This window comes from Lissotriton helveticus, chromosome 2_1 (assembly GCF_964261635.1).
Source record: "Lissotriton helveticus chromosome 2_1, aLisHel1.1, whole genome shotgun sequence".
Lineage (NCBI taxonomy): Eukaryota > Metazoa > Chordata > Amphibia > Caudata > Salamandridae > Lissotriton > Lissotriton helveticus.
This window is the reverse complement of record NC_136059.1, coordinates 1,794,296,744-1,794,322,799: the sequence shown is the minus strand read 5'-3', so window position 1 is coordinate 1,794,322,799 and position 26,056 is coordinate 1,794,296,744. Positions and strand designations below refer to the sequence as shown.

General features: G+C 38.8%; 1 protein-coding gene across 6 annotated transcripts in view; it reads right to left on the bottom strand.

Moving 5' to 3' along the window:
- ANK2 (ankyrin 2) overlaps positions 1 to 26,056 on the bottom strand; it is a 1,987,506-nt gene that overhangs the window by 215,951 nt on the left and 1,745,499 nt on the right. For 5 of the 6 annotated variants that reach the window (XM_078676735.1, XM_078676733.1, XM_078676736.1 and 2 more), the window contains 3 exons: positions 20,685 to 20,717; positions 13,671 to 13,692; positions 1,731 to 1,805 (listed from right to left, as the gene is read on the bottom strand). In XM_078676735.1, coding sequence (XP_078532861.1) covers positions 1,731 to 1,805; positions 13,671 to 13,692; positions 20,685 to 20,717 — 130 coding nt within the window. Of the gene's footprint in view, positions 1 to 1,730; positions 1,806 to 3,110; positions 9,126 to 13,670; positions 13,693 to 20,684; positions 20,718 to 26,056 lie in introns of all 6 variants that reach the window. The other variant, XM_078676739.1, reaches the window with a different exon arrangement.

Sequence of the window (26,056 nt, the reverse complement as noted above, 5' to 3'; positions counted from 1 at the left end):
CTGCCCTGGAAAATGATATAACTAAGGTAGGCTTAGCTAGTTAGATTGTCCGACTTGTCCGAATAGCTGACCTGTCACTGACCCAACGCACTCAATAGGCGATTGAGAACAGAGGTGCTGGCGGAGCATTCTGTCAGAAGAATCGATAACCCAATCGGGGTCCTGGGAAGGAGTTCGATAACCCAATCGGGGTTCCTGAGGGAGAAGATTCGCTAACCCATTCGGGGTCCAACCATTAGCCGCAGTGAGGGGTGTAACTCTGGCGCTGCACTTAGCTGAGGGTACCTTGTTCCAACCTGAATCCATCTTAATTTGTTCTTTACTGGTCCTGATCTACACCTGTGCCATCTTACTGGCATCTCAACTACAAGAAGTCCTGTCTTTTATCCCAGCCCGTGGCCAGGGTTGGTCTTCACACCATTCTAGGTAAATATAAAATTCATGTGGGTATGTCATTGTACTGTTTCCTTTTTCTTACCCTTCCTATGTTTCAATGCTTAAAGAAAGTCTCATAATAATTTTGCATCATCTTGCTTTGATTATATTCTTTCTAATTGATCAAGCTTTGACTGAATTGGTATGGACTCTGACATTTAAGAATTTACATAGATAAAGTGTTAACGTCTTTCCAGAGCCTGTGGTTATTTTATGAGTGCAAATGTTTATTTACTGCCTATTTTCTTGCTAACTCCCTTGATCCCTTAAGGACTGTAGGTACTGGTGACAAGGATTGGTTAGTGAAAGGGATAGGTTCTAAATGGTTAAATTAAATTGCTAATTACGCATAGGTTTAGCTGTTCAAAGTGTGTATGTTTTTATGGGCCCAGGTGAGTATTGTAAAATCCTGAGCAGGTGAGCCCGCGCTCTATCAATGTGATTCCTGCCAAATAATCGATGGACATTTAAACTCATGACTCTTTGGGTTTTTTGGTTAAGCCAAGGTATTTTGGAAAATGAAGAAATGAAGAAACATATATACACTAATAAGAAAATAAGCCCAATAGGAATCAGGAATAACAACCACATCAAAAACTCCTTTCTTTGAGAATTCTTCTTGATGCGTGTCAGCAAGTGGTATATGTACAACCCATGAAATGCTAGTCAGTCAAGACCTACTATGAAGTGACTGTGGAAAAAAACAATCAGAAGCAGTATTGCTGTCAGCCATATTCACTATACCACGACCCCATGGGTTGAACCCAGGCTCAAGCTTGATGAACCAGACAAACAACTCTATCATCAAGAAAAGATATCAAAACAAAAGAAACTACAGCGAAAACTCATTTTTACAATAGAAATAAATTGTAGGCACAGTGTAGGGCTGAAGAATAGGATGCCGATTATTTAGAAAGCAGGATAAGAGGAGAAGTGAGGGTCAGGTACACTTATACCTGTTTTGGGCGGCGGGACAAACAGTTTTGTTTATCCAGATAAAAGTGTGTTGCCCTTTGTCCAGATGTGGACTTAACCTTGTAGGGGGACAAAGTGTTTCGGGCATAGTCATACGCCTTTTGAAATCCCTTTTATTAATTTTTAACATCATCCCTTCTGCAAAGAGGATCTTACATGTGTTCTACAAAACAAATTTGGCATATAACATGCAAGCCTAACTCGCTAATAGTCTCATACTATAACCTCTGTCTTTTGTATTTTGTTTATTCCCTAAAACCGCTTCACTCTATTTGGATATCAGGATGTAATTATTTAGTGCTGTTTCAAATAAAGATTACCTGTCCAACTGAAGCCCAGGTGATCAGCAATGTGAGCTAGTCTCTCCTCCGTTCTTTCCTGGTCTTCCTGTCCATCTAAATAATATCAAAACAGAACCGTCACATTTTATCTACAAGAAACCAGGGAAAATGCAAGCAAATGCATCTTAAACCGATAGCTAACCGAGAGGTAAGAAATCAACTTTGTTTGTGGCTTTAGATTGATGACTTGTCTTTCCATTTCACAGAACAAAAGATCTACATGACAATGGGTTTCAAGGGTTTGTGGTGTCTGTTCCCACACCTCTCTCATTAGGCTTGGTGAATCCGATTGCATTCAGGTAAATAAATCAGACTTCTGCAATACTTTGGCTAAGTATTTACAGGAACATTGATGTTCAATTTATGGGGATTTTTGGAATGACAACATGCAGGTTTCTTCTATATTGCAATGTGATTAAGTGGTGAAAATACGGCAAAGACCATATTACAGTGCATGAAGCAACCACTTAACTGTCAACATTTCAGTGGAGGTGTGGGAAAAGATCAAAGGCACAATGGGGGGAAATTGTAATGTTGCATATTGTTGGGGAAGTATGCCTCTTCTCCGTGCAACAGAGGACACTGACTCATACATTTGACCTTCCACAGCTAAAATGGTTTCCATGTAGAACATTAGAAACTATGCTGTGAGATATAACAATTTCCATGATCATGCTTAAATGTCCATGGCACAAAATCACCACCATAAAATATAATGAGAGAAAACAACACTTCAGCATCAGACAATTAAGATATGTCAAGTTTGAGCTTCATTCTTTGCTAAATGTACACATGGATTGTGTATCACCTTTCCAATGAAAAGATAACTTAGTTGGAGCAGCTATGCAAGAACTTGTTCCGAGGCTCTTTTGAACTGTTAAAGCCTGAGCTTCGGAGTGACATTGTAGACATTGCTAAATTGCATGTGGACCAGCGCATTGTTGCAGGTGCAAGCAACAGATGCAAGAGACCATGAAGAGAAATGTCCAGATGTAAAAACTCTACATTTGTCATTTTTAAAATTTCCCAACAGCAATACCTGCATTTTTGTTAGCCTTCTAAAAGACAAAATATTTTGGTGGGGCCATGTAAACTCAAACCTTGAATGTTCTTAATATCCAGCTGAAAACAATTCATTGTAGTTATGATAATTGCTAATGCTTAACACAAGCATTCACAATAGGCAATCTTGAGATTGATCATAAACACCAATAGAGACATGGTATGAAGAACAAACAAACACAGCTTGCACAAACACGTGTACGATCACAGAAGCATAACATAAATGACACACAAATCACATAAATGATAAACTCTATGACATGCTTATCACAGGGAATTCCTGTAGATGGCAAATACCTTCAGCATGATCATGGACAGTCTCATCTGGAATGCGCTCAATTTGGGTCTCAATAGATTCATCCCAAATAGGCCTTGTATCAAAGATGTCTTCAGGGACAGACTGCTGTGTCTGAAAGGATGGCACATTTTCAACCACGGAAACATCTAAGGTACTGCTTTCATCATCAGATACTACTTCATGCTCTTTTTCTGCCAGCGTGATCCTATCAACTAACTTGGATGCTTCATCGCTTATCTCTTCGAAGAAGTCAATGGAGTTTTTGTAAAGTTCAAAGAACTGCTCTTTGCTGTCCTTCGTGGGACTCGATGTCCTCTGGTAAGAGGCACCAGTTTTGGATTTTACTGGCAGTTTGGAAGAAAACACCTTTGGTTTTGTCACCTCATCTTTCTCTAGCTCATTCTGCACTTGACCTGATGTCTCTCTTGTTTCAGTGTCTGCCTCAGTGTAACTTCTAGCTTTTGTGGCTCGCCTAGCCTTGGAGTCTGAAGAAGAAGCTGCATCAGATTCCGACTTACTGCGGATCTCCTGTTTAGTTAGAAGCTTTCCTGTTATTTCTGGGGCTTTAAAGCACTCAGACATACTGACAGATAAATCTGAGGAAAGTGACTGATTATCATCTTTTTGGGATGAGGCTTTGATGGGAATTTTAGACTTTGGTTTTTCTTCATCATAATTATTAAAACTATCTAATGAGGAAATATTATCTTCATCTGAGAAGGACTGCAATGCAGTACCAGCCCTTACAGGAATTTTTGATTTGTTCTCAGCTGAAGGTACATTCTCCATTACTGCAGTTGGGATTTCAATTACAGATTTCTGTTCTTCTGGGGATGAATCTGGAGACCTGTAATCCTGCTCTGAATAAACAGATCTGGTAACTGTTGAATAATCTAACTGATCACCGATTGTGGACTTCACAAAACTATCAGGGAAAGGCACACGCATGCTACCAAAGGTATCATCAGTTTCTACTGTGGGAGAGAGGAGAGTGTCTGATATTTCCATGGCACTTGACTCTTTCTTTGGTGATTTTGAAGATGCCGAAATGCCCATCTTTATAGGAATTCTAGACTTTGGTTCTGTTTTGATACATTCTTGGTTATCAGCAGAGGGTGTTGTCTCCTCTGTCTGACCCACCGTTAAGGCTGTGGCTATCATTTCATCTGATTCTGAAGATGCAATCATTTCAGGAGAATCCTCAGTCCTCTGTACCTCATCCTCCATGGCTTCCTCCTTGATGTCTTCAGGTATAACCCCATCTTTAAACTCCTGTCCCAGTTGGAAAAAGTGAAAACTTTCTTCTGGATAGGTCCTTTTCGTCATATCTATAGCCCCGCTTCTGGTCATTTCAAAAAGTTTACCTTCCTGAAAGAGAAAAGGGTTCTGCTCACTTGTTGGGGTTCCATCCTCTGTGGGTGTTCGGGCAGGGGTGGTATCTGGAGATGGTCCTTTGGATTGTTTATCCACCATCAAACCAAATATCCGTTGCTCTTCCTCTTTCACTCGAGCTTCAAAGGCTGCATCATCTTCCCGGATGGCACTCCAGGTGTCGGGGTCAGTCTCAGATTTTGTGATTACTATGTTGCTGAGCTGCTCTGAAGTTCCATCATCTGACACAGTAAATTCACCATCTGCCATGGCATCTGGAGTTAAAGGACAAGAAGTTCTGTTTGTGTCTAGATTTGATTTCTCAAGGGCATCCCGCTGCTCTGAATCTACTTTTTGGCTTCCTACAGTTTGATTGTCTTTTACTGTGTGAGATTCCCATAAAACATCCCTGACTGTGAGACTATCTGAAAATGTATCTCTAGAATGCGCTTCCATGACATAAGGAGCATAAGACTGGTTGTCTACATGCATTTGATCACTTCCAGTCTGAATGTCAGTGCTTGAGAAAAAATGGCCAGAGGGGACATTCTCATATGGACTAGTTATTTGTGCCTCCTCAACTTCATCATCTGCATTCACATAGTTAGTAGTCAAATTGCCTGCCTCTTTGTCAGTTGCATAGGGTGAATACTCAGGTAGCGAGTACTCATTATATAGAGAGTCAGTTGAAGCTATTGATGTCTTGTCCATTTCCATGGAGTTGTCTTCCAAAGGCGAGGAAACAGAATACATCTCTTTTTGCATTTCATCCAGTGAATTATCAAAATCATTTACAGAGGATGCAAGGCACTGGTTGGTGTAATAATCATGGGACATGTCATCTTTTGGAGTTCTCGCTTCCCTGACAGTAATATCATCTGTTTCTGCATCATCATCTTCGTCTTCAGTTTCAGAATCATCATGATGATGCATTTCCAAAGAGTCACTATGAACGACTATGTCTTTTTCACTAGCATTTACATCAGTTTGAGAAATCCTACTGCTGACTGTTTCACTGGGATCAGAGATTGGAAGCTTTGATGCATCAGTCTGCACCATGAGGGCGGGATCAAGGTGAAATGTAGTAGTCTCTGCAATAGAATCACATTCACTAATTTCACTTAATTGTTGCCTAGGCTTTCTTTCCTCAATTTGCTTAGATGATTCTTCCATTTTCTCCTTAAATGTAATGGTGCGTTGCCTTGAAGCAGAATCATCATGTCCAGCTTCCTCTGGGCTTGAACTTGAATCTATGCTTGGTGGGCGTGGGGATGGTGGCTGAACTTGAATTGTGGGCTCTGTGGAGAGACCAGAATGTACATCTTTTTTTAGCTTTGACAACTCTGGCTCACTTTCTGAGGAGGTGGAGGAACTTTTTCTTCTTTCAACAGACACAACAACTATTTGTACATCTTCATCTTGTAAAAGTTTCATACTTTGCTCCTCTGACCCTTCATCATCCTGAATAGTGCCATCTTCAAGGTCATAAAGAGTGTCTTCATGCTTTGGCTCCTTTCTATATTCCCTTTTCTGTTTGGCCTCTAATTCAAGCTCATCAAACATTTTTACTTTTGTTACCATCTTAAACATTTCTTCTTCAGGTGTGACCCTCTTTGTTGGTTCAGATTCTGCCTCTTCATCTGGTTCTTCTGTTACTTCAGGCATGGCAGGTGGCTTTGAAACAGCTGAGAGAGCTTGGAGGTCTGGTGTTTTTGGTGTGACTTCATAGCTGATTTCTTCTGAGCTGGGAGTATCTGGGGAAAGAGGACTCTTTCCTGAACTTTCCATGAGGGAAGTTTGATCCAGGCTGTCATCCTCAGCACTTCCATCTGTATCACGGAGAATTCTTGCTCTGAGAGAGGCGTAGTCTGTTGCAACATCTGTTTTGGTGGAGATGACCTGAGATGGCAAGTGTCCTGTAGGAATTCCAGTTTTCATCTTCTGATCATCAGGGCTGTTTTCAAGGGAATCACGGCAGGGTGACTCTTTAGTAGGACTTGGCTCAAGGGAATCTGGGGTTTTATGGGATGAATTATCTTCCACCAGAGGACTACCATCCAAAGAGTCCTTATGGCTCATGGTTAAGGACTCATCTGCCACTGGGCTTGGGGCTTCTGTGTCATGGCTAGTGAGGGAAAGTTCCAAACCTTCAGGGCTCATAACTATTGTGTGCAGGAAATGATCTTCTAACGCAGTGTCATATATTTCTTTTGTATCCGAGTGTTCTCGGGAATAACTGCCTTGGATTGAACTATTATCAGATGTTACCTTTACTGATTCGCTACAAATAACAATCTCTTTTCTATAATCTTCTTGTGTTGTTAGGTCTGTAATATGCTGAACATCATCATCAGATATTGTTTCAACAATAGCTGCATTTTTTTCTGTTGCAAGTGGAATAGAGTCACGATGTGTATCAACATCACTTTCCTGCACTGATGATTTAGCACTTGCAGCAGGGACATCCCATTCTGTTGAGGAATATTCAGCAGTGGACATGAGCCGTTCTGAGTCAATAACCTTAACTTTGCCTTTTGCATCACATAACCACTCCCCTTCAGTTGGTGACATTATCCTGGCTTCAGGCAACACTTCTTTAAGGGTGGGGCTAGCTTTGCAGTCTCCCTCAGCTTGTTCATTGTCTTGGTCAAGTTTCTTTGGTGATAAAGAAAGGCTTTCAGGGCTTGTTTCAGGAGATGCTAGACCCTCATGTTTGTAACTCTCCTCTGAACTGATTTGTGGTGTTCCATCTAAGATGCTTCCAGGGGAATCTGCTGGTCCTTCATGTTTAAGGCTTTCTAGACTGTCATCCAAAGAGTCATTTTGCAAAGGCAGAACAGGCAAGAATCCGTCTTTCCCATACTCTGAAGGGAAAGTGATGTTAAATGGACTTGTCAGAACTTGCTCTAATTGAATTTGCCCCTCATTGCTTTTTGCCTGCATTTTAAATTGTTGGTACTTATCATTCTCCTCCAGCTCTTCTTTAATAACATCAGAAAAGTCAGTGGAAGTCTTTCTGTCTGGACTGATCTGTAGGTCTGCATCTTTGTAAAGGTCCCTTACCTTTCCCTTCAAAAGTGAAATGTCATGAACACTTTCCTCATCAAATACTGGATAAAACAAGTCTGTTGTCTTGTGGCTATGCCCCGTTTCCTTTACATCATCCACAGGAGATGACATAGAGCAAACAATTTCTATTTTGTCAGTTTTCCACATGCCATAATCATGTGACTCTGTTTTACTTAAACTTGTGTCTATCTGACAATTCTCATCTTCCTCAACAGCCTGTCTGTTTTTATTATCTACATCAGTATGTTCTAAAACATTCTCTTTTTCACCCATCTCAGGTTGGATGATCTTTGTGTGAGTAGGCTCTAAGACAGGGACTGGCACGTTTTCAGATAAATTGGGCTGCTGTATAGCTTGTTGGGTTTCTTCAGAAGGCATGTTTAGCTCCCTTGCTTTTACAGCCTTGTACTCAAAAAGCCCAGATTTCCCCTTGGATGGATCCTGCCCTGACTGGAATGCCCTCATCAGTTCACGTACTGACATTGTCTCCTCTAGTTTTTCTATTTTGGCAGAAGGAGAAAATGGTGGCTCAGTGGCCTGCTCTGGTTTCTGTATTTTCACAAAGTCCTCGGTATGGCCCTTCTTTGCCTGAACCTTACTGGGTGCTTTTAAACACTCTTTTTGCTCTTCTTCCACACGCTTCTGAAGCGCTTTCACTTTATCTTTAATTGAACCAATCGGTGTCTCTTCTATGACTGGTGACACAGCCTTTACATTTGATGTCACTACAGGACTTAATCCGGAGTCTTCATCTAATGACTCCTCAGAACTGCACTTTGCAAGACTATAATGCCCATCAATGCCCTGTAACTCTTTCTCTTTTTGCAATTCTCTTTCCCTAAGTTTTCTTCTAACTGGCTTTTTAATTTCAAAAGTAGGCTTTCTCTTTTCCTCTGCATTTTGATTCTCAGTGAAGTCAGAGTCTTGTGTCCTTTTTTCAGAACCCCTCCGAACAACAACAGCTTCAAATGTCTCATTAACAAAATCTTCATCTGGAAATGTTTGTTGAGGAACTTCATGAAGAGGCAAATAGGCATTTAGATCCTCGGCCAGGTAATTTACCATTCCAGATATGTCTTTTTTCACTATTTTATCCCTTTGGCCCCTGTCTAGTATGATTTGAACACATGGCAATTCAGGAACATCTGATAGAGTCTGCTTCTTTGCCTCCTCTACTTCTTCATCACTTACAATAACCCACTCCTCTTCTTCTTCTTCTTCGTCTTCAGCACCCACGTGTTTTGTCCCACAGTACCCTCTAACAGACCTTTGTTCTCCTCCACTATATGTGCCGCTTCTGAGTATTTTATTTACTTTTTCCAAGTCCTCTTTAACCTTTTCAACAATTTCATAGGGCTCCCCTGGCTCTTCGTCAGCTCCTTTGACAATATCTCTCACTTTAATGGTACTTGACTTGAGAGAAGTGTCAGTTGTCAAGATGGCCGACATTTTGATCAAGTCTTGCTTCATCTCAGAAACTTCAGAAAGCAAGTCTGGACTTGCTAAAACAGGCACTTCGTTGACCAGCTGGCTTTTCAGGATAGATGTTTCCGTAGATTCAGTCTCTTCATCATCTTTGAGGTGAACAAGAAATATTAAAATAAAAATGGAAACCAAGAAAACAAAAAAGAGATTGGAATATGCAATCAGGACTGAAACGACAATGTCTTTGGTTGAATTGATATGAAAGATCAATACAGGGGTCAGGAGATCCACATGGCTTTGTAATACAAGAGCAAAGCAAAGCTGAAGGAAAAAAACAAGGGATATGGATAGGAAATAACTTGCTTTGTTTTCACACTGGAGCACATCCACACAGACAACACCTAAGCGATCACAAATAAAGACAGCACAATACACAAAAGGACCAAAATCAGCAAATGAAAATGAATAGGGAGCACAATAAAGTCGCACAAATAGAGGCATCTCAAGATTGTTAAGATGTTGTAAATCAATGTTCAAATAAGCATAAAGAAAAGACAAAAAGGGAAATTGGATTAGCCAAAAGTTGATTTCCTCTAAGAGAAAGCCAGTGGTTGCAAACTGTTGGTGCTACTGAACAATCATGTATAATATTATTTACATTCAAAAAGTCTGACCACTTGTCACGATGCATATGAACTTCTGAGATGATCCACGGAAAATAAAATACGGATCAGTCGCCAACCGGCATTTCATCTCAAGGAATATCACACCTCTATTAATTAAGGAAATAAATAATTTATTTGCTTTCAAGAGGTATTGCCATTTCCTTGGAGCAACCTCGTAATTGTATGTAAAATAGGATACAATGACATAAAAGAGGGAAGAAAAAACATGAATACGGTGATTCAAAATAAATGTGAATTTGTAAACTAGGGATGTAATGCACAGCAACCAAAGACTATAGAGCATTCACACGCAACACACACACTGCACATGTAAAGCCAAGTTATTTCCATGCAAAGCAGGGGTGATGCAAGCTGAAGGAATGGAGCTTTTGCTACACAAAGTGTAATGGCATGGTTTTAAATGGCAAATAAAACATGAAAATGATACATTGAATATTATGGTCAAGCACTGTTCCTTCCTACTGCACTTTATGCTATGGTGTACGTAGCCCTAGGGCAAGAGACTTAAAAAGAAGCATACAATGTACTTGGAATATTTTTACATAGATAATTATTGAATTGAGCTCTACCCTCTTCTACTGTATTTTTGTATTTGCATTTTGCTTATATTATAAATTGCAATTGCTTAAATTTCATGATTGGTGAGCATTGCTGTTCATTTTTGTGTGACATATATACATGTTTCCTTTTTTTTTAACCAAAGACCACTTGTAATGGTCACTTGTCGATGGCATGTTTCTGCATTATCTGTCTTATTCCTTCTGTCTACGAAAATGCATGTCTTTCACGGGAGGGAGATAAAAGAGTGTTGAGGTGCCAGCGTACAGACCTAACTTTTCATTAATGCCAAGTATAAGATGATGGCGAAATGAAAATTCTGCCTCCTGCCATCAAACTCAAACCACAGCATTTCTGTGTGACTGATTGGATGAGATACCAAGCTCTTTTTTTTTACTCAGAACATGTCAATCTGATCGTGGAAACTCTGTCTTTGGGCCTCCTAAGGTTACCTCAGACCCGATCTGGTTTACTTTGACCACTGTCACCCTTTCCTATTCTTACTCCGTGACAGTGAAAAAGTCAGGCACGAGTATCTGTGCCTGATGCTCATGTCAGATTTTTATACTGTTGATCAGGGAGGAGAAACAGGAGATTGAAACAATGTTACAAGTAACAAAGAGGTGAAAGTAGTCCACACTGACCCCCCTCCTAGGGCCACAGGAAGTCCCACAAGATCCCGCACTGTCAAGATTCATGGTAGACTGAGGGGAATCATGCGGGACTTCCCGAGGCTCAGTGAGTGCTGGCACAAGCTTAAGTCACTCCTCCAACCATGGTCTACATAGTACATGGGTAATTCCTCCCTGCATGATCTTGTATTTCTAAGGATTTGAGGAAACCCCGGGAGTACCAAGGCTCTATAAAACATGCATGAGAGGCCCAGGGCGATATCCAGTGTTCTACATCCCAGGAAAGCATGCGCATTCAAGGAAGTCTAATCTACGACTTTACCTATGGGCCTAGGGAATGCCTCAAGTACCCTGCACTGCTGTGTGTGCACAGCATTGTGGGGGTGATACCTTAAGGTACTGCACTATTGGCTGCATAATCTAAATAGGAGTCTGATATACCAATATCACTGTAGAATACTGGCCTCCATCCAATCCTTCCTTCCACTAGGCAAAGGTGATTTCAAGATCAAGCAGCAGCACAGCACACACTATTCACTTCTGACACAAGAATGCACAGGCAGCCAGAGGAGGGTAATTCAGTGGTTTGTCTATGCCCCAAGCCTAGAAAACCCATGATAGTCCCCAAACTGGTGTATATTCAGAGCGCCAATGGAGACCACAGGCCAGGAAGCATATTTAATTAAAATGAAGGCAGGAGAACGAGGGCTCGCTTGGAAAGAATCAGTGAATGAGGAACCCATCAGCTCATTTTCCTGACAGGACAGAAAAATCTTTATCATTCAAAATGTATATCTAAACATCTTCGGGGTCATATATATTTATGAATGGGGTAATATTTTGTCTAAGGCAAACGGATGCGCACCGAGTATAGAGTGATGTGGATTAATGTAACCACATTTTAGTAATATTAAGATGCCGAATTTCCTCTAGTTGCAACTCAAACTAACTAACAGGTGCAAGCTCCTAACTAAGAGTAAAGAAGCCTGGGAGCACACATGCAAAGTTATAGATACAGACATGAAACTACGCACCCCTTAAGCTGTGCTCATGCCTGTGCAAAGTGAATAACTTTTTGGCTATTCAAATGTATCCCCTTGCAACTCACGCATATATTCTACTTGTCCTAAAGCAAGTGTGTTTCTATATGCTAGTCACATACAACTACTATTGTTCTTTTTCATTGACCCTGTGTTTCCATAAAATTTAAAAACTGGGGAATTGCATTGTTTTTCCAGTACTTTTGACATAGGAAAATGAGCTTTTACTTGTTGAGCAACCTTTTCTACACTTGATTGGAAAAACATTAAAGTTACCCTTGCCATATTCATGACTTTCTACTCTACACCAAGACGTTTGGAAATGCAGAACAATGTTCTGCTTTATGGGTGGCACTCAGATTCCCTTTCATTTATTTTCTTGTTTCTCTGATACATCACTGATAAGCCCACCTTTGCATTATTTCCTAATGCACTTTAACAAGGCAGACTGCACATCTGTCATGTTTGGGGTGCAATACTTGTCTGCCAACCTCTCAATTAGGCCCTGTGTCAGTGCATAGACTACATGCATGTTACACATACATGCATGTTATAAATCTATATCTATTCTCTTCTGTGAATCAAGTACAGTGTACGCATACATATAGTACACTGTTTTCCAGGAAAACATTAAGTCTGAAAACATGTTTTGTGAATCAGCTTCAATGTACGTACATATAAATGTATGCAATTATGGGTGCTACTGCACTGTGATTAACGTAGCAACATTAGACTGAGGACTAGATTATGAAAGCCATGCAGCACCTGTTTGTTTTTGTGCTTGTGTCACATGACAAGCGGTGCGACAAAGTTCGCATCCTCCATTTTTTCCTCTTAAATTTCAGCAGATCATGCCTGGTAATGGGGAAAGCTGCTCCATAAAACAGAGACTTGTGTATTTCAGTGTGGAAAGCACCAAAACCGGAATGTTGTGGCCCATTTTTAGGGGCAAACTCCAAATTGATAGCAGATTTCATAGGTTTGATATATAATACCAAGTCGTCTGTGGTGTTCATATTAGAGGCTCAAGTGTTAGAAATCAAATGTGGAGTTGTCACTGTTAACACAAAGAATTACGGTAGTATCACTCAGTCCCCATTTATTTCTACCTCTGCCTATCTGCTTCTTTTCAGGTGTTTGATTTTTTAATGGATGCTAGATCTTTCCAAAATCACATAATCCCAATGTGCTACATTTTGAAGCCAATTTATTGTGCAGTAGGTTCTAACTCGAAGAGATTGTAATGAAACAGCGCTTGACCACAAAAAAATCTTGAAATGACACTTTTTGGACAGTATCTCCTTTGCGTACAAGAATAGATGAGGTTTAACACTTTACTAATCTGGAGTCAGTCACGTAATTCATATTCATATTCAAAAAAGATACAGTCTCGTGATCAGAAAAAAATATGCAGTATTAATGATAAGGCAAGACATGGAGGATGAAAAGGATGGGCAAAAACAGCGACAGGGTAAAACTGTGACAACTGGGTTAAACAGGGACAGGAGGGTGATCACTGTTCTCAAAGGAAAGTACACACTATAGCTTTTAGTCTTAATGGTTTAGGTCTAATCAACAGAATGTAAATATTCTATATGTATGGCCGGCAAGTGCATGCGATTTTAGACATTAGTATGCAAATTAATATGTTAAATTTAACTGTCTTTGTTAACTGTCAATCAATATAAGGCATGCATAGCATTGAGGAAGCGATCTTCCATTCTACAATCTGGCCAATTTAACAAACTGAACCACAAAAACAGAATTATGTATCTTACTCTTTTCGGATGTTGTGTTGCCCTGGAACAAAACAAACACAAAGGTCAAGTGTTATAGGCCTCTTGTGGAGGAGGAAATATGGTTAAAATTGGTAATAGATCTGATCGGTCTTAATACAGTAAATACAATTAATTTTACTCATGTTTTGAATGAAGAAAACAGGTAGCCGGTAAAACAGAATGTCCATTTTTGCAAACGCTTTCAGTGAATTCTACATTCTCATGTGACATAGGTCAAAACAGTTTATCCTCAAAAACTAGTGCTGTAAAATGAGATTTCATTTTTGTAAGATCGTACATTGTTGGGAATAGAATTACCTTCAGTCACAGCCACTGGTTTTATGTATTAATGGATTACAAAGTTAAGTGGCAGGGTTGACTAAATTACAGGGTTAGAAAAGGCAAGTGATACAACATATTGCACCACATTTTGTGGCAGTATCAATCAATCAAACAGCAGAGCTCTACACATTATTTCGCCGGTTTGCCATTTTAAAACACGCTTTACTGTCGAGGTGAAAGTTTCACTTCATTAAAATCAGTTTAACACCAGAGTACAGCAATAATCACCTGCAAAGGTAAAACCTTTAGAAAAGGTCTACAAATGAGCGGCACGGTATTCTGTGCTCTTTTATAAGTAACTTTTGATCAGCTTAAGCTGGATTTTAATGTAATCTAAAAAAAGTATCTTTATAATCCATTGTAGGTGGTGGACTATGTAGCAAATGTGGTAAACCAATAATTTTGCAGCAAATGTCATGAATGCACGATTACATATTGTGGCTCTGTTTATATTAAATTGTTCTTAAAATTTTCTGATTGCATAAATTGCACAGATGTAATTTTGAGCAGATGCTTTGTACAATTTGCCAGTAAGCTCTAATGCTAGGGCAATTTATGTAAATTTGACACACTAGGGCAAAATACCACTGCATCTGGTGCAATCTATGCAAAGCAGCTTACATTTTCTGCAAAGATTTTCTTTCATTTGATTGTCCGCGCCTTGCTGCATGTGTTGAAAATCGTGGGAGAATTAATTCCCCTTACAACATGGCAATCATAAAAAATATGTGATTTTTTTGCGTCAGCAAGACAGTTGAAAAGGAAAGAAAAGGTAAAGCTAAAGAACAAAGAGAACCAACCATTGGCACAACCTGCCAGGACGCTGTACTTATGAAGAAGTGCCTGGGTCAACTGTGTTCAGCCTTGTTAAGCACATTTATCCCTCCGTCCTGTAGTTGAGGCAGGAATTTCCAGCACCAATCATAATGAAAACCAAGTATCTGGATAAACATCAAATAGCTAATTTATCAGGACGCTATTATCTTGGCATTTGGATTGCCATAATCTCAAATCTAAAGCCATACGAGTTCTCTTACCCTGAATTCAATCCATTGGTAAAAGGTATGAATACAAAATATAATCTATCAGTGATCTTTGGGCTGTAGCCGATTGCACCAATGTCTGGGTATACCAAGTGTGCTGTTTTATCAGTTTTATTCCTCCTGCATATCCACAACTACTTCTAAGTTGCAAATATGACATGCCATTTGATGCCTTGTACTTAAAAGTTATATATAATATTATAAAGAAGTCAACACAGGATAGACTAAAGCTAGATGTTTACTTATGCAGTTCTTTAGGTGCCTTTAAATTGATTTGATAGCTTTATGTTATCCACATACAAATTACTTGGCGTTGAAACAGGCAGTTAAAAGCAAATGTGATGTGTTCCTTGCTAAGGTGATCAAATGCAATTTAACAGCTAGAAAATCATTAAATATATTCCTACATGGAGAATCCACAATTTTTTATCAGTGGTTGGGTAAAAGTTTACAATCGACATCCTTAAATGTGAAATTCAATATTATTACCCATGACAAATATTAGAATCTCTTCTAAAAATCTTCCCTTGAAATGTGCATAAAGACCTTTCTTTCATGTAGTGTTGAGCAACAACACTGGCCATGTCAGCTTTTTAAAGCTTTGGAGCTTCACACCAAACATTCACCTATTACCCATTGTTTTGTGGTGAAAGAAGCCAGCTCTGTGCTATGGTAAATATATTTTGCGGTCTCATACCTGTTTACCTAAATAATTGTTATTATGAGTGTTTGAGCTGGCTGAAGACAATATAAACTATTTTTGCCAATGCTATAGTCTCGTTCAACTATTTTTAATGGAAGACTTGTCTTCTATGTTTGATTATAACTTTTTGAATTGTCTTTGAATAATATGAGAGGCTTCAGGCTCAAACCTTTCTTGTATGTTAGGTATTTATTTCTATTATTATTTCTCAGGTACAGCTCTTATGTCTTGTTGCTCATATCTACACCTCCTTCAATGGTTCAGGTTTCTGACGAGTACTTGAAATGTGGAAATGAATTCTATAATTAATCTCTGAACTTCTGTCTGTCTCAGAGACAGTGCACATTTCCACCCTTAGATCACAGAAAGATCAAAGCATTTCATTCTTTATAGCTAACTAGACAAATTGAATGTCATGACTAGGAGGTTCATCTAAATAATTTGTTGAAAAATAAGTGCAGGGGATAACGTTTTTTATGAGCCCACAACTAATGACACTGAATGTAAGGTTTCTGAATTCCAAAGCTGCCTAATCTTGACTACACCTCATGAGTTTTTCGGCTATCTTTCCAATTCTTGCCTCCATATTTCCCTCTCAGAAAAATGCGTAGGGTTCGCCCAATAACCCCTCATGGGAGTATGGGAGAAAAATACAATGTCCAACAATAGGTACTTTTTGAAGGAAACATTTAAAACATTTGTTTGGAGAAAAAACTTTTAAAGAATCAATTTGTAATTATTATATAACGGAAAATTGAGAGTACTATGGACATCAATTGCCAATAACATCCATTCATCACACACTATTCTAGTCATATATATATATATATATATATATATATATATATATATATATATATATATATATATATATATATATATATATATATATATATATATATGAAACCTGTATGTTTTATAAACCAAAACTCAAAATTGCTAAATAAAAATAAAATCTGAATTGTGCAAGGCACAAACACCCTCGCTTTTACCTCACTGATCAATTGCTAAAGTCCTATTTGCATAACTGCTTGAACTAAAAGTACTTTCATATTCAGCATTGTGTAGCATGACCAATCTTACTATTCCATTCCTGTTTCGTTTGTGTGAAGCCTATTTATTTTGTGTCAAAGACCAATTCCTTAAGTCCCTAATGAAATAAAATGACCACACTCAGTGCAAAACACACACCTTATAATATTGCTGGAACTAGTGAGGCCTCTATCAGTGCAGGTGGACACTTATTGATAAAGCAGGCCACATATGGCAATATTTCTCAGAATGGTATGGGGAAGGCTATATTATAAGCGATGTCATCACATTTTGCAGGTGAAAGGTTGACATGCATTTCACCTCACCAGACTCTGCCCTGTGTACATGCATCCACACCTCGTGGTCATCCAAAGCCCCCTTACGTAACTGTCACATAGTGGACTGTATGGAGCTCAGAAGATGCTAGACTTTATCCAGAAATGGCATCTATAGAACAAATAAACCAGAATGCTAGAATATCTGCCAAAAGTTCTACCGGCCGTTTAACTGGCCCAATGATTAGAGCGGAAAACCCTCAGAACTTGCCCCAAGTCGTATGTAGAGAGAAATTAAAATCACTTTAAACTTCCAGCTGTGGATGGCACTGGAGATTGCCTTGTCTACTCTACTGAAATAGGTCATCCACTACACCCCTGGAGCCAAACAAGAGTGTTATTTCACCAGGACATTTCCTCCACTGGATAATTAGTCAGTGCGTTGTACATATGCACCATTTTTATTAAGAAAAACCTATGCTATGGTACTAGCTCTGTCCTGCCATCTTGGAATGGAGCAGGATGTGGAGAGGTGTCTGTGAAAGAGTGTATAAATTATTTCTACACATAGCCTATTCTCAGCCCAAGATAAAAATAAAAAGGATGGAATCCTATCATATACTTTAGTTTCATCTTCTAAAATGAGATGTGTTTAAACACTTATTCTTCTGCCATATATTTGTGTTATTACAACCATAATTGGTGTAGGCATATTTAGACACAGGAAATAAATCATACACAATTTTCTGATATGAATTTTTTCTGAATTATTTAAATGTGAAAATTGTTGACATTATCTCTACAGCATGGATAAAACAATAGAACTTTCCCTTCCTGCAGGTACTTATTGTAAACAAAAAAACATCTTCCCAGAAACATATGGACATCACACAGCAAATCAAGACAGAATTAGTGCTAATATTTCATCTGCCATATTTAAGTCCTGGTTACCTGTATTAAAAACCTGAATAAATCTAGCCTCCAGTCTCCATAATAAAGCTTCAATATCTCCCCCTCTTTTGTTGGGTCTGATCTTTGTAAACCAGTTGATTTCCGTTGACTATGTCCCATTTCCATTTAATGCTGGACCAAAGGTGCAAAGCTCACTCTACAAGTCAACAGTGAACAGTGTTGAATAATTTGTTTTTTTGGCTAGTTGAGTTGGCATCCCAATATATGTTTTCTTACAGGGGCAAGTTATAGCATATACCACGTAATCAATATTACAATTGCAGAATGATTTTTGTGTGTGTGAGACACCCTTAATGACAAATTCTTTACTTTAGCTCATATATTGATAAACTGAGCATGTACCACATTTAAAGTGACCTGTCCCTTCTGGGAGATTCCATATACTTGTCTGTTTTTGAACAGGGACATTAGCCCTAATATGGAATTGTCTAAAAATCTTCATTTTCTTAAATGAAAACAATGGTCCAGCAATGCCTATTTATTTCAAAATCGTCCAGTGTTTTTGATAGCTTTCAAAATTTTATTTGAGACTGGGCTACATGTCATTATGCAGGTTAATTCCTGTTTCTGATCTTTAATCCTACGTACCAAGAGTGTTTGTCTTGGTGTATACCTCACTCATTTTAGGGCCTGTTTCACCAATATCTTGGGGCACTCTCTTTGAACGAGTTTATTGCTCAATATGTTAGCATTCTCAAAACAAATCTGTTCCTCCGTGTCCTGAGGAATAGCCCATTAAGCACACTCTCCTTTAGAGATTTGAAATGGAAGCTAAGTGTAACAGTGTGTTTCTATCTCTTGGCTAGATAAAGAGATTGGTTTATAGCCTAACATCTTCATGGAAGATCTCTAGGTCACAGAGGGTTATCTTATTTTTGTCCTTGGCTGATGTAAAATTGAGATCTGGAGATCGATGATTCAGCCGCCCCACAAAGGCTTCCAACTCTTTCTCTGGTCCTTTCCATACAGAAAAGATGTTGTCCAGGAAACTGTACCATACATATATATGTTGTCTAAAAGAATGTACTTCACTGCAAGTATTATTTTATCAAAATACGAATAAAGATTTTAGCCAATTCTGGAACAAAGGTACACCCCACCAATACTCACTTAATTTGAAAAAAGAAATCTTCAAGTAAAAAGAAAGAGAGAGAGCAAAGTGGGCCAATTCAATAATGAAATCAGTTGGAACATCATTAATATCCGTTCTTTTATCCAAAATATCCTTCAGGACTGCCAGCGCCTTTCCCTGTGGAATATTTGTATTTAATACCTCTTCATCACAACTTGGCAAAGTATCTTATTCAATGTTGAAGATCATTCCCTACTAAATTGATAAAATGCATTAAATCTCTTTTATATGACTTAATCCACTCCTTAAATAGTTTAAAGAAAAAATCAACGTATTTGGCAACAGATCCCAAAATGAAACCTGTGCTTGAGCAGTATGTCTCCCAGGATGGTTCTCTGTGTTTTTGTGGACTTTGGGCAGTATATACTGGTGTTCTAGCCCTCTTCTTGTTCAATAATAATTACTATTCTTTAACTGATATCCTGCCATTCTCCTTGCCCTTTTTGTTATATCTTTTATACTCCCCATATCCCTAGACTAGGGTCTCCGTGCAGTCTCCTATAATATCCTCATTCATTTGTTAGCTATCTCATTTCTTCTTTCTTATAGTCTGAGGTGTTTAATAACAAATTTCCTCCCCCTTTGTACACTTATTAAGTGATGAATTGATCGCTGGAGATTAATGAATTTATGATGACAAATTCATCACATATGAGATTGGAATTAATCCATGTTCTTCTGGAACTCCAGTACGTTTTTCAAAAATAGTCACCTCTGCTGATATACTGGATGTATCTGGGTGAGTACTAGATTCATTTCTCACTCTGTATCATCCTTCATTGTGATTGTATAACTATTCTTGAAATAAACTATGAATCTAACATTTCTGAAAAATCTGAGGATCTCGCGTCTTGTTTCTACAGGGTCCCTAAAACTTGTGGGCACAAAGGATAAACCTTTCTAAGGAATGAAATCCTTCGGATAGGACATGACTGAAAAGGTTATAAATGCGAATCTTTAATACGTTCATCTCTGCTAGGTCTGTCATCTGGTGGTAAGATATTGTGTTCATCCTGGGGGTGTTGGACATTGTCTTTATCTTGCAGGTTTGTTCTCATTCTTCTTTTTCCCTTTGTCACCATTTTCCAATCTTCATTGTTTTGCTACAACCCCACTTTCTACCTCACTTTCTTGCTCTGGGTCAAACTCTGATGATGACAAAAAAGTGCCAGTGCCGGCCACCGACAAACACCTGCGCACATTATGCAGTAATGGTGCCTCCTTATATAAAGGAGATAACGGTAATCATTCTTATTATATTGTAATATAAAGGTTGTAATGGTTTTTAATAAATAAGAACAAAACTATATTCTTCTTCTCCTTCTTCTTATTAATACAATTTATAGTATCCCTAAGACATCCATGGTACCCCAGCTGGCGAACATTAATACTTTGACACCTTCCAGTAAAAACTTTAATTCTGATTGTCCCTCACTGTTTTTTTTGTTAACTAATGAAGATGTGATCCACAGTATAGTCAAGTGCTCAAAATGGAACCAGCTTATTCAAAATTACCTCGTCGTCTTGCTCTTGATCTGAGTCTGATTCCTTTCAACGCACGGGCCATAAAAAGAGAGACAAAAAGAAAGAGCAGGAACAGCGTCGAGTTTAGAAAAACAAGTTTAAAATAAGTACAGTAAAGCACCATGTCATACAAACATCAGCCATTACTACTGCAAACATAACACTCATAAAACTGTACAAAAGATGCAGAGGGAATATCAGGAAAAGTTAGTCAGGATTTAGAAGCCAAAAAGTTTGGAGAATTTGAGGCATAATCACAGAGGGCCCTATTCACAAAAGTAATCTGAGACAAAATCCTAACTTTACGACTTTTGGTGTTCACAAAATGCATTTAGGAGTACTGAAGTTAGGCATCCTAACTTTAGTACTCCTAAATGCCCTTTGTGAATACCGAAAGTGGTAAAGTTGGGATTTTGTCTCAGTAAAACTGTTAAACTTAAGTTTTGGTCTGAAGATGCCCAAAACTTAAGTTTAACTGGGACAAAATCCTAACTGTACGACTTTTGGTATTCACAAAATGCATTTAGGAGTACTAAAGATAGGAATCCTAACTGATCATATTGAAAAATTAGATAGACTGTTAAACTTCAACCAACATCCATGAGTATCACTTTCCCTGGATATATCAGTCAGGATCCCACTGAAAATTGACAAGATAACACATATAACAACTCCATATTTTGGTCTTGGATTGTGAGCTTTTTTCTATTTTAGGACTATTGTGTTTTGCAGACAGCTTTTTATTCTTTACAATATTTAGTACATTTTGAAGTCTGAAAATCTGACAGACCAAAGTAAGTTGTTGAAATAAAATGGCCTAGAACTTGTATTTTTGAAAGAAAATTGTCAACGTTTATCTTTGTATTTAATTTTTGGTTCTGTATAAAAAAATGTCTTTACACTGCCTCTCAATCACCATTTACAGTGGTTTAGTGAACACATGCATGGAAGTTGTGACCTATAGAGTATTGTTAGTGATTCAGTGTTCTATGCATCTCACTTGTACTTACACACCAGTGGCCTAGGGAACCCCCCACTTCAGCAGTTTAAGTGGGTGAGGGGTGTTGCCACTCTGCAAGGTGGGCTGGTCAACTTAGTCCCACTAAAATGTTAATTTGTTGTTTATGGGTTTCTTCTGTCTGAAGGTGTGCTGAGAAAATGCTAAAAAATAAAACTGCTAGGAAATACCATGACAGAGGGGTGTTGGCCGAGGGGTGACATGTACAGGGAAGGAAACAGAGAAAGAGAAATGAGAATATGATGGACAAACATAGAGAGTAAGGATGTGACAAAAGGGACACAGCCTTTACAACGCTGTCTTTTCCATGCAATGCCTTTACCACAAAACCTTTACCACGCATGCCTTTACCATGAATATGTCTTTACTATGAAGGAAAACATATTTAAGGTATGTGTGTGTGTGTTTAGTTCATTTATATATTTATAATCTATGCACCACCTTCAAATAATTTTTACTCAAGTCACGTCATACAGTTTATTGAACTCGGTAACCACACTACATTAACCGTTACTCCACCCTTCTCCATGCACTGCTTATCCCCTAATATATTATATGACTTATACCATCTAAAATAATATAATTTACAATGCCACTTATAACATGGCAAATCACATCATTTGTGAGAAGGCAGTGATTGCAAGAGTTGCAAGAAATAGTTAATGTAGTGAGTGTTTAAATACCTTAAATATACTTACCTATCAATGTAAAGTCTTGTGCGATAAAGGTAATAATTGTAAAGGCATGTGTATTAACATCATATACCTGTGACAAAAGTGATGGATAAAGGATAGAAATCTATGGGAGGAGGAAGGAAGGGTGAAAGCTAGAAAGCTAATAGGAAAGGAAAGAAGGAATAAAAGGATGACAGGTAGGCAGAAAGAGTGAAAGGAAAGAAGGGAGGAAGCCCCAGTGGGGTAAAAGTACAGGGGTCTGCTTTCAGCTCTACAGTGGCTAAGGGATTCACAGTCTACCCAGAACTGGAAGCAAAACCTGAAGATGAAGCATGCATTCATATGGGCACATGCATGATTTACTGCTACAGAGAAAAAATGCTCCGGTGTATTTCAATATTTAATGAGTTTACCTTCAGTTTCCCTTTCATTTGTGCCAGTAAGATCCATTACCTTCCTACCAATATACATTAAAATTAAACTGCTACTTTACAAAACACAAATATGTGAGTGAAGATTATATAATTAAAAAAATGTTCTAGTGCTGCTATTAGTTCTCGGTGCAGTCCAGTGCTGTAAGCCTGTGAACATCTTCCAGCTGTACTGTGAATTTGCATTCTGTCTGCGAAGTCTCTGCCTTTTGGAGTTAGCATATAGCCTCAGAGTAGTTCGACATGGGTTTTTCCACAACAAGGTGCACTTAATTGATGTAAACAGTACACATAACACCCAAGGCATAAGATGCTTGTTTTTCACCTCATAGGTACCAGAAATGAGGATGTGACCTCTATCTGCAAAAATGTGTTTAGCCCCATTTTCAGTGAGTGTTACTGTCTGGCAGTGTTTCTACTATTTTGAAAAACACAATTTTAACCTAAGTTCTATCACAGGAATTAACTTAAATGGATGCCCCTGCAGTTACTAGAGATCTTCAGATTTTCATATTTGGATAATACTGTTCATGTCCTGTGACTTTACTTACTTGCTGCCTGGTATGCCAACTGGCATGTAAGGCAGCAACAAAAGACCTCCAACGTATGTCTGTTGTGGGCACGTTTCTGTACAGTGCACCAGCTGTGGCTCAAACTCTTCATTACTGTTCCACAGTTTGGCTCCTGGTGTTCTTTGGCCTGCCTGTCTTCCAATTGCCTTCTGCGATCCAGTGGAGAGCTGTTATTGTGATGGAGTCTTGTTCTTTTCTTACGGTGTGTCTTATTTATCTCCATTCTTTTCTCATAATAATGGGGTTCCATGCTCTGTTGCTTTCATTTGGTGAGTAGCTCCTGGTTGGAGATGGTTCAGGGCAAGAAAATGCACAAGATTTTTCTCAGACTACTGGTGTGGAATGCTGACAGTTTGGTGATATCGCTTTCGTCATTTGCTGCAAAGCTATCTTGAGATTCTTTTAGAGCAAAATGTTACGGAGAGTGTTTGTTTCCTCATCTTCCATGTTTTATATTTAGAAAGTCTCAGAAGGGATTTAGACGGAGCCAAAATGAAGCACCGGTCTGAAAATGTCCATAATGGTTTAAGTATAGGAGTACTATTCTGATGTGGCTCATTCTAAATAATTCAGAAAAGGTCCCACAGTAGGTTGTGCATATAATTGAAGCTTAGGCCACACCCGTCAACACCACAAAGTTCTGTTGTTGTCAGGTGTGGCTGCTACAAATTAGGATAGAGTGGTGGAAGGATCCAAAAGGAGCATGAGAGGTAGAAGAAAAAGAGACAGGAGGAAACATTTACTCTTATGTGATAGTGTTTTGTTTTTTTACACACAAGTACCAATGGCTTCCAGCACAAATTTTGCTGCATAACACATGAGAGACCTTTTAACTTTTTGTACTTGGATAGCATATTCATAATACATGATTTATTCAGATAAAAATGTTTCTAAAAACATTTGCTAACCTCGCTTTCTATGTTCTAAATTTAGAAAGGAACGGCAGTAGTTTTGAAGGAGTGTAAAATTGAGCACGTCTGAAAATTTCAGTAAGTGACCACAATGGTGATAAAGCTGAACTGAGTGAATTGGGCTGATATTGCATAATTAGGAGAAGGAAGCACACATTCCAGTGCATACTATTGCAGTTACAAGGAAAACATTTGGATGATACTAAAAATGAAGGGACTCATTTATGAGGTTTTGGTGCAGTGCAGCACAGCAAGAAATCTTGCTGTGCCACACTGCATCAAAAGAAAAGGGCAGGAATGCAGTGTATCTACGAGATAAGGTGCATTCCTGTACTTTTTTCCTGCACTAGCGCACAATGTGCTGCCATGCTCCAATGCAGACACAAATGCACCATGATGCAAGGATGTCTGTGTTGTAGGGGTGATTGTTTTTGTGCAGGTAGGTAAGCCTTCCTGCACAAAAACAATCGCAAAAGGTGTTTTCCTATTTCTATCTGTGCTACAGATTGTAGCACACATAGAAAGAGGAAAAACTAGGAGAAATAAGGATATTTGTTTTCAGTGTGCCTCCCTAATGCCACCTCTGAGGTGGCGTTAGAATCTGACCCATTCCCAGGTTTGATTCTTCTTAAATCTGAGAATGCTTCATATTCCATGGGTGCTGCGCGGGGACTCCCATGGAACGCCCCTTCCACACAGTGTTCTGCATGAAAGGGACACATATTTACAAGGCTATGAAAAGCCACGTAAATATGCTGCGGCACATTGTGCCATCGGAGTGTCAAAAAAGTGACGCTCTGGTGGTGCAAAAGTGCTGCTAGGCGCCTCATTAATGAGGCCCAGTCATTATCCCGCATCTTACTTCACGTTTTAGTGTTTCAGTAATTCTTTCAATACCAGTGTCTACTAGGGCGTTATTTCCACTTGTGAAGCTGGTCTGTTGAGTATTGGGCAATCTTTTAAAATGCCAGTCTACGCTGTTGGATAAAGGTTGCTCTTTCCACTTGTCAATCGATGCTAGTGTGTATATGGTGCTCTTTCCAACTGCCCGTTTACGCAGTTGTGTATAGGGCAATCTTTCTAACTGTCAATAAAAGCTATTGTGCATAGGATGTCCTTGCTAAATGTTAGTTTCCTGTTTTATGTATAGGGTGCTCTCTCTAATTGTCATATTATGCTGTTGTATGTAGGGTGTTCTTTCTGTCAATCTATACTGTTGTGCATTGAGAGTTCTTTATGATTATCAACCTACACTGTTCGGTATAGGGCATCCTAATTATCAATCTATGCCATTGTGTTTAGAACATTCTTTCTAATTGTCAGTCTAAGCTGATGTGCATAGGGCATTTTTTTCTAATTGTAAGTCTATTCTGCTGTGTACAGGTTTCTCTTTTTCTCTAAGGGATTGCACTGATTACAGAAACCACTCATGAAGTCATGCCAGTGAGGAATTAATGAACAAACTCACAAGCTTGCCTTAGCCTTTGCGCCTGCAGCAGCCAGTGAACTAGGAAATGCAGTGGCAGCATTTCATGAAGCAAGGGTGTTTGTTGTCAGGTGTGGCTGCTCCAACCTTTGGTTGTCCTATAAAAGGGAAACGGTGGTGGGAGGATCTAAAAGAAGCCTGGGATGTAGAAGAGGGATCCAAGCATTTTACAGCCTGTGTTCATTATTATTTGAGTTAATTACTGAACTAGGGGGCATATTATCAAGCGGCAGCGATAATTATCGCTGGGATCTCATAGCGCTAGTATAAT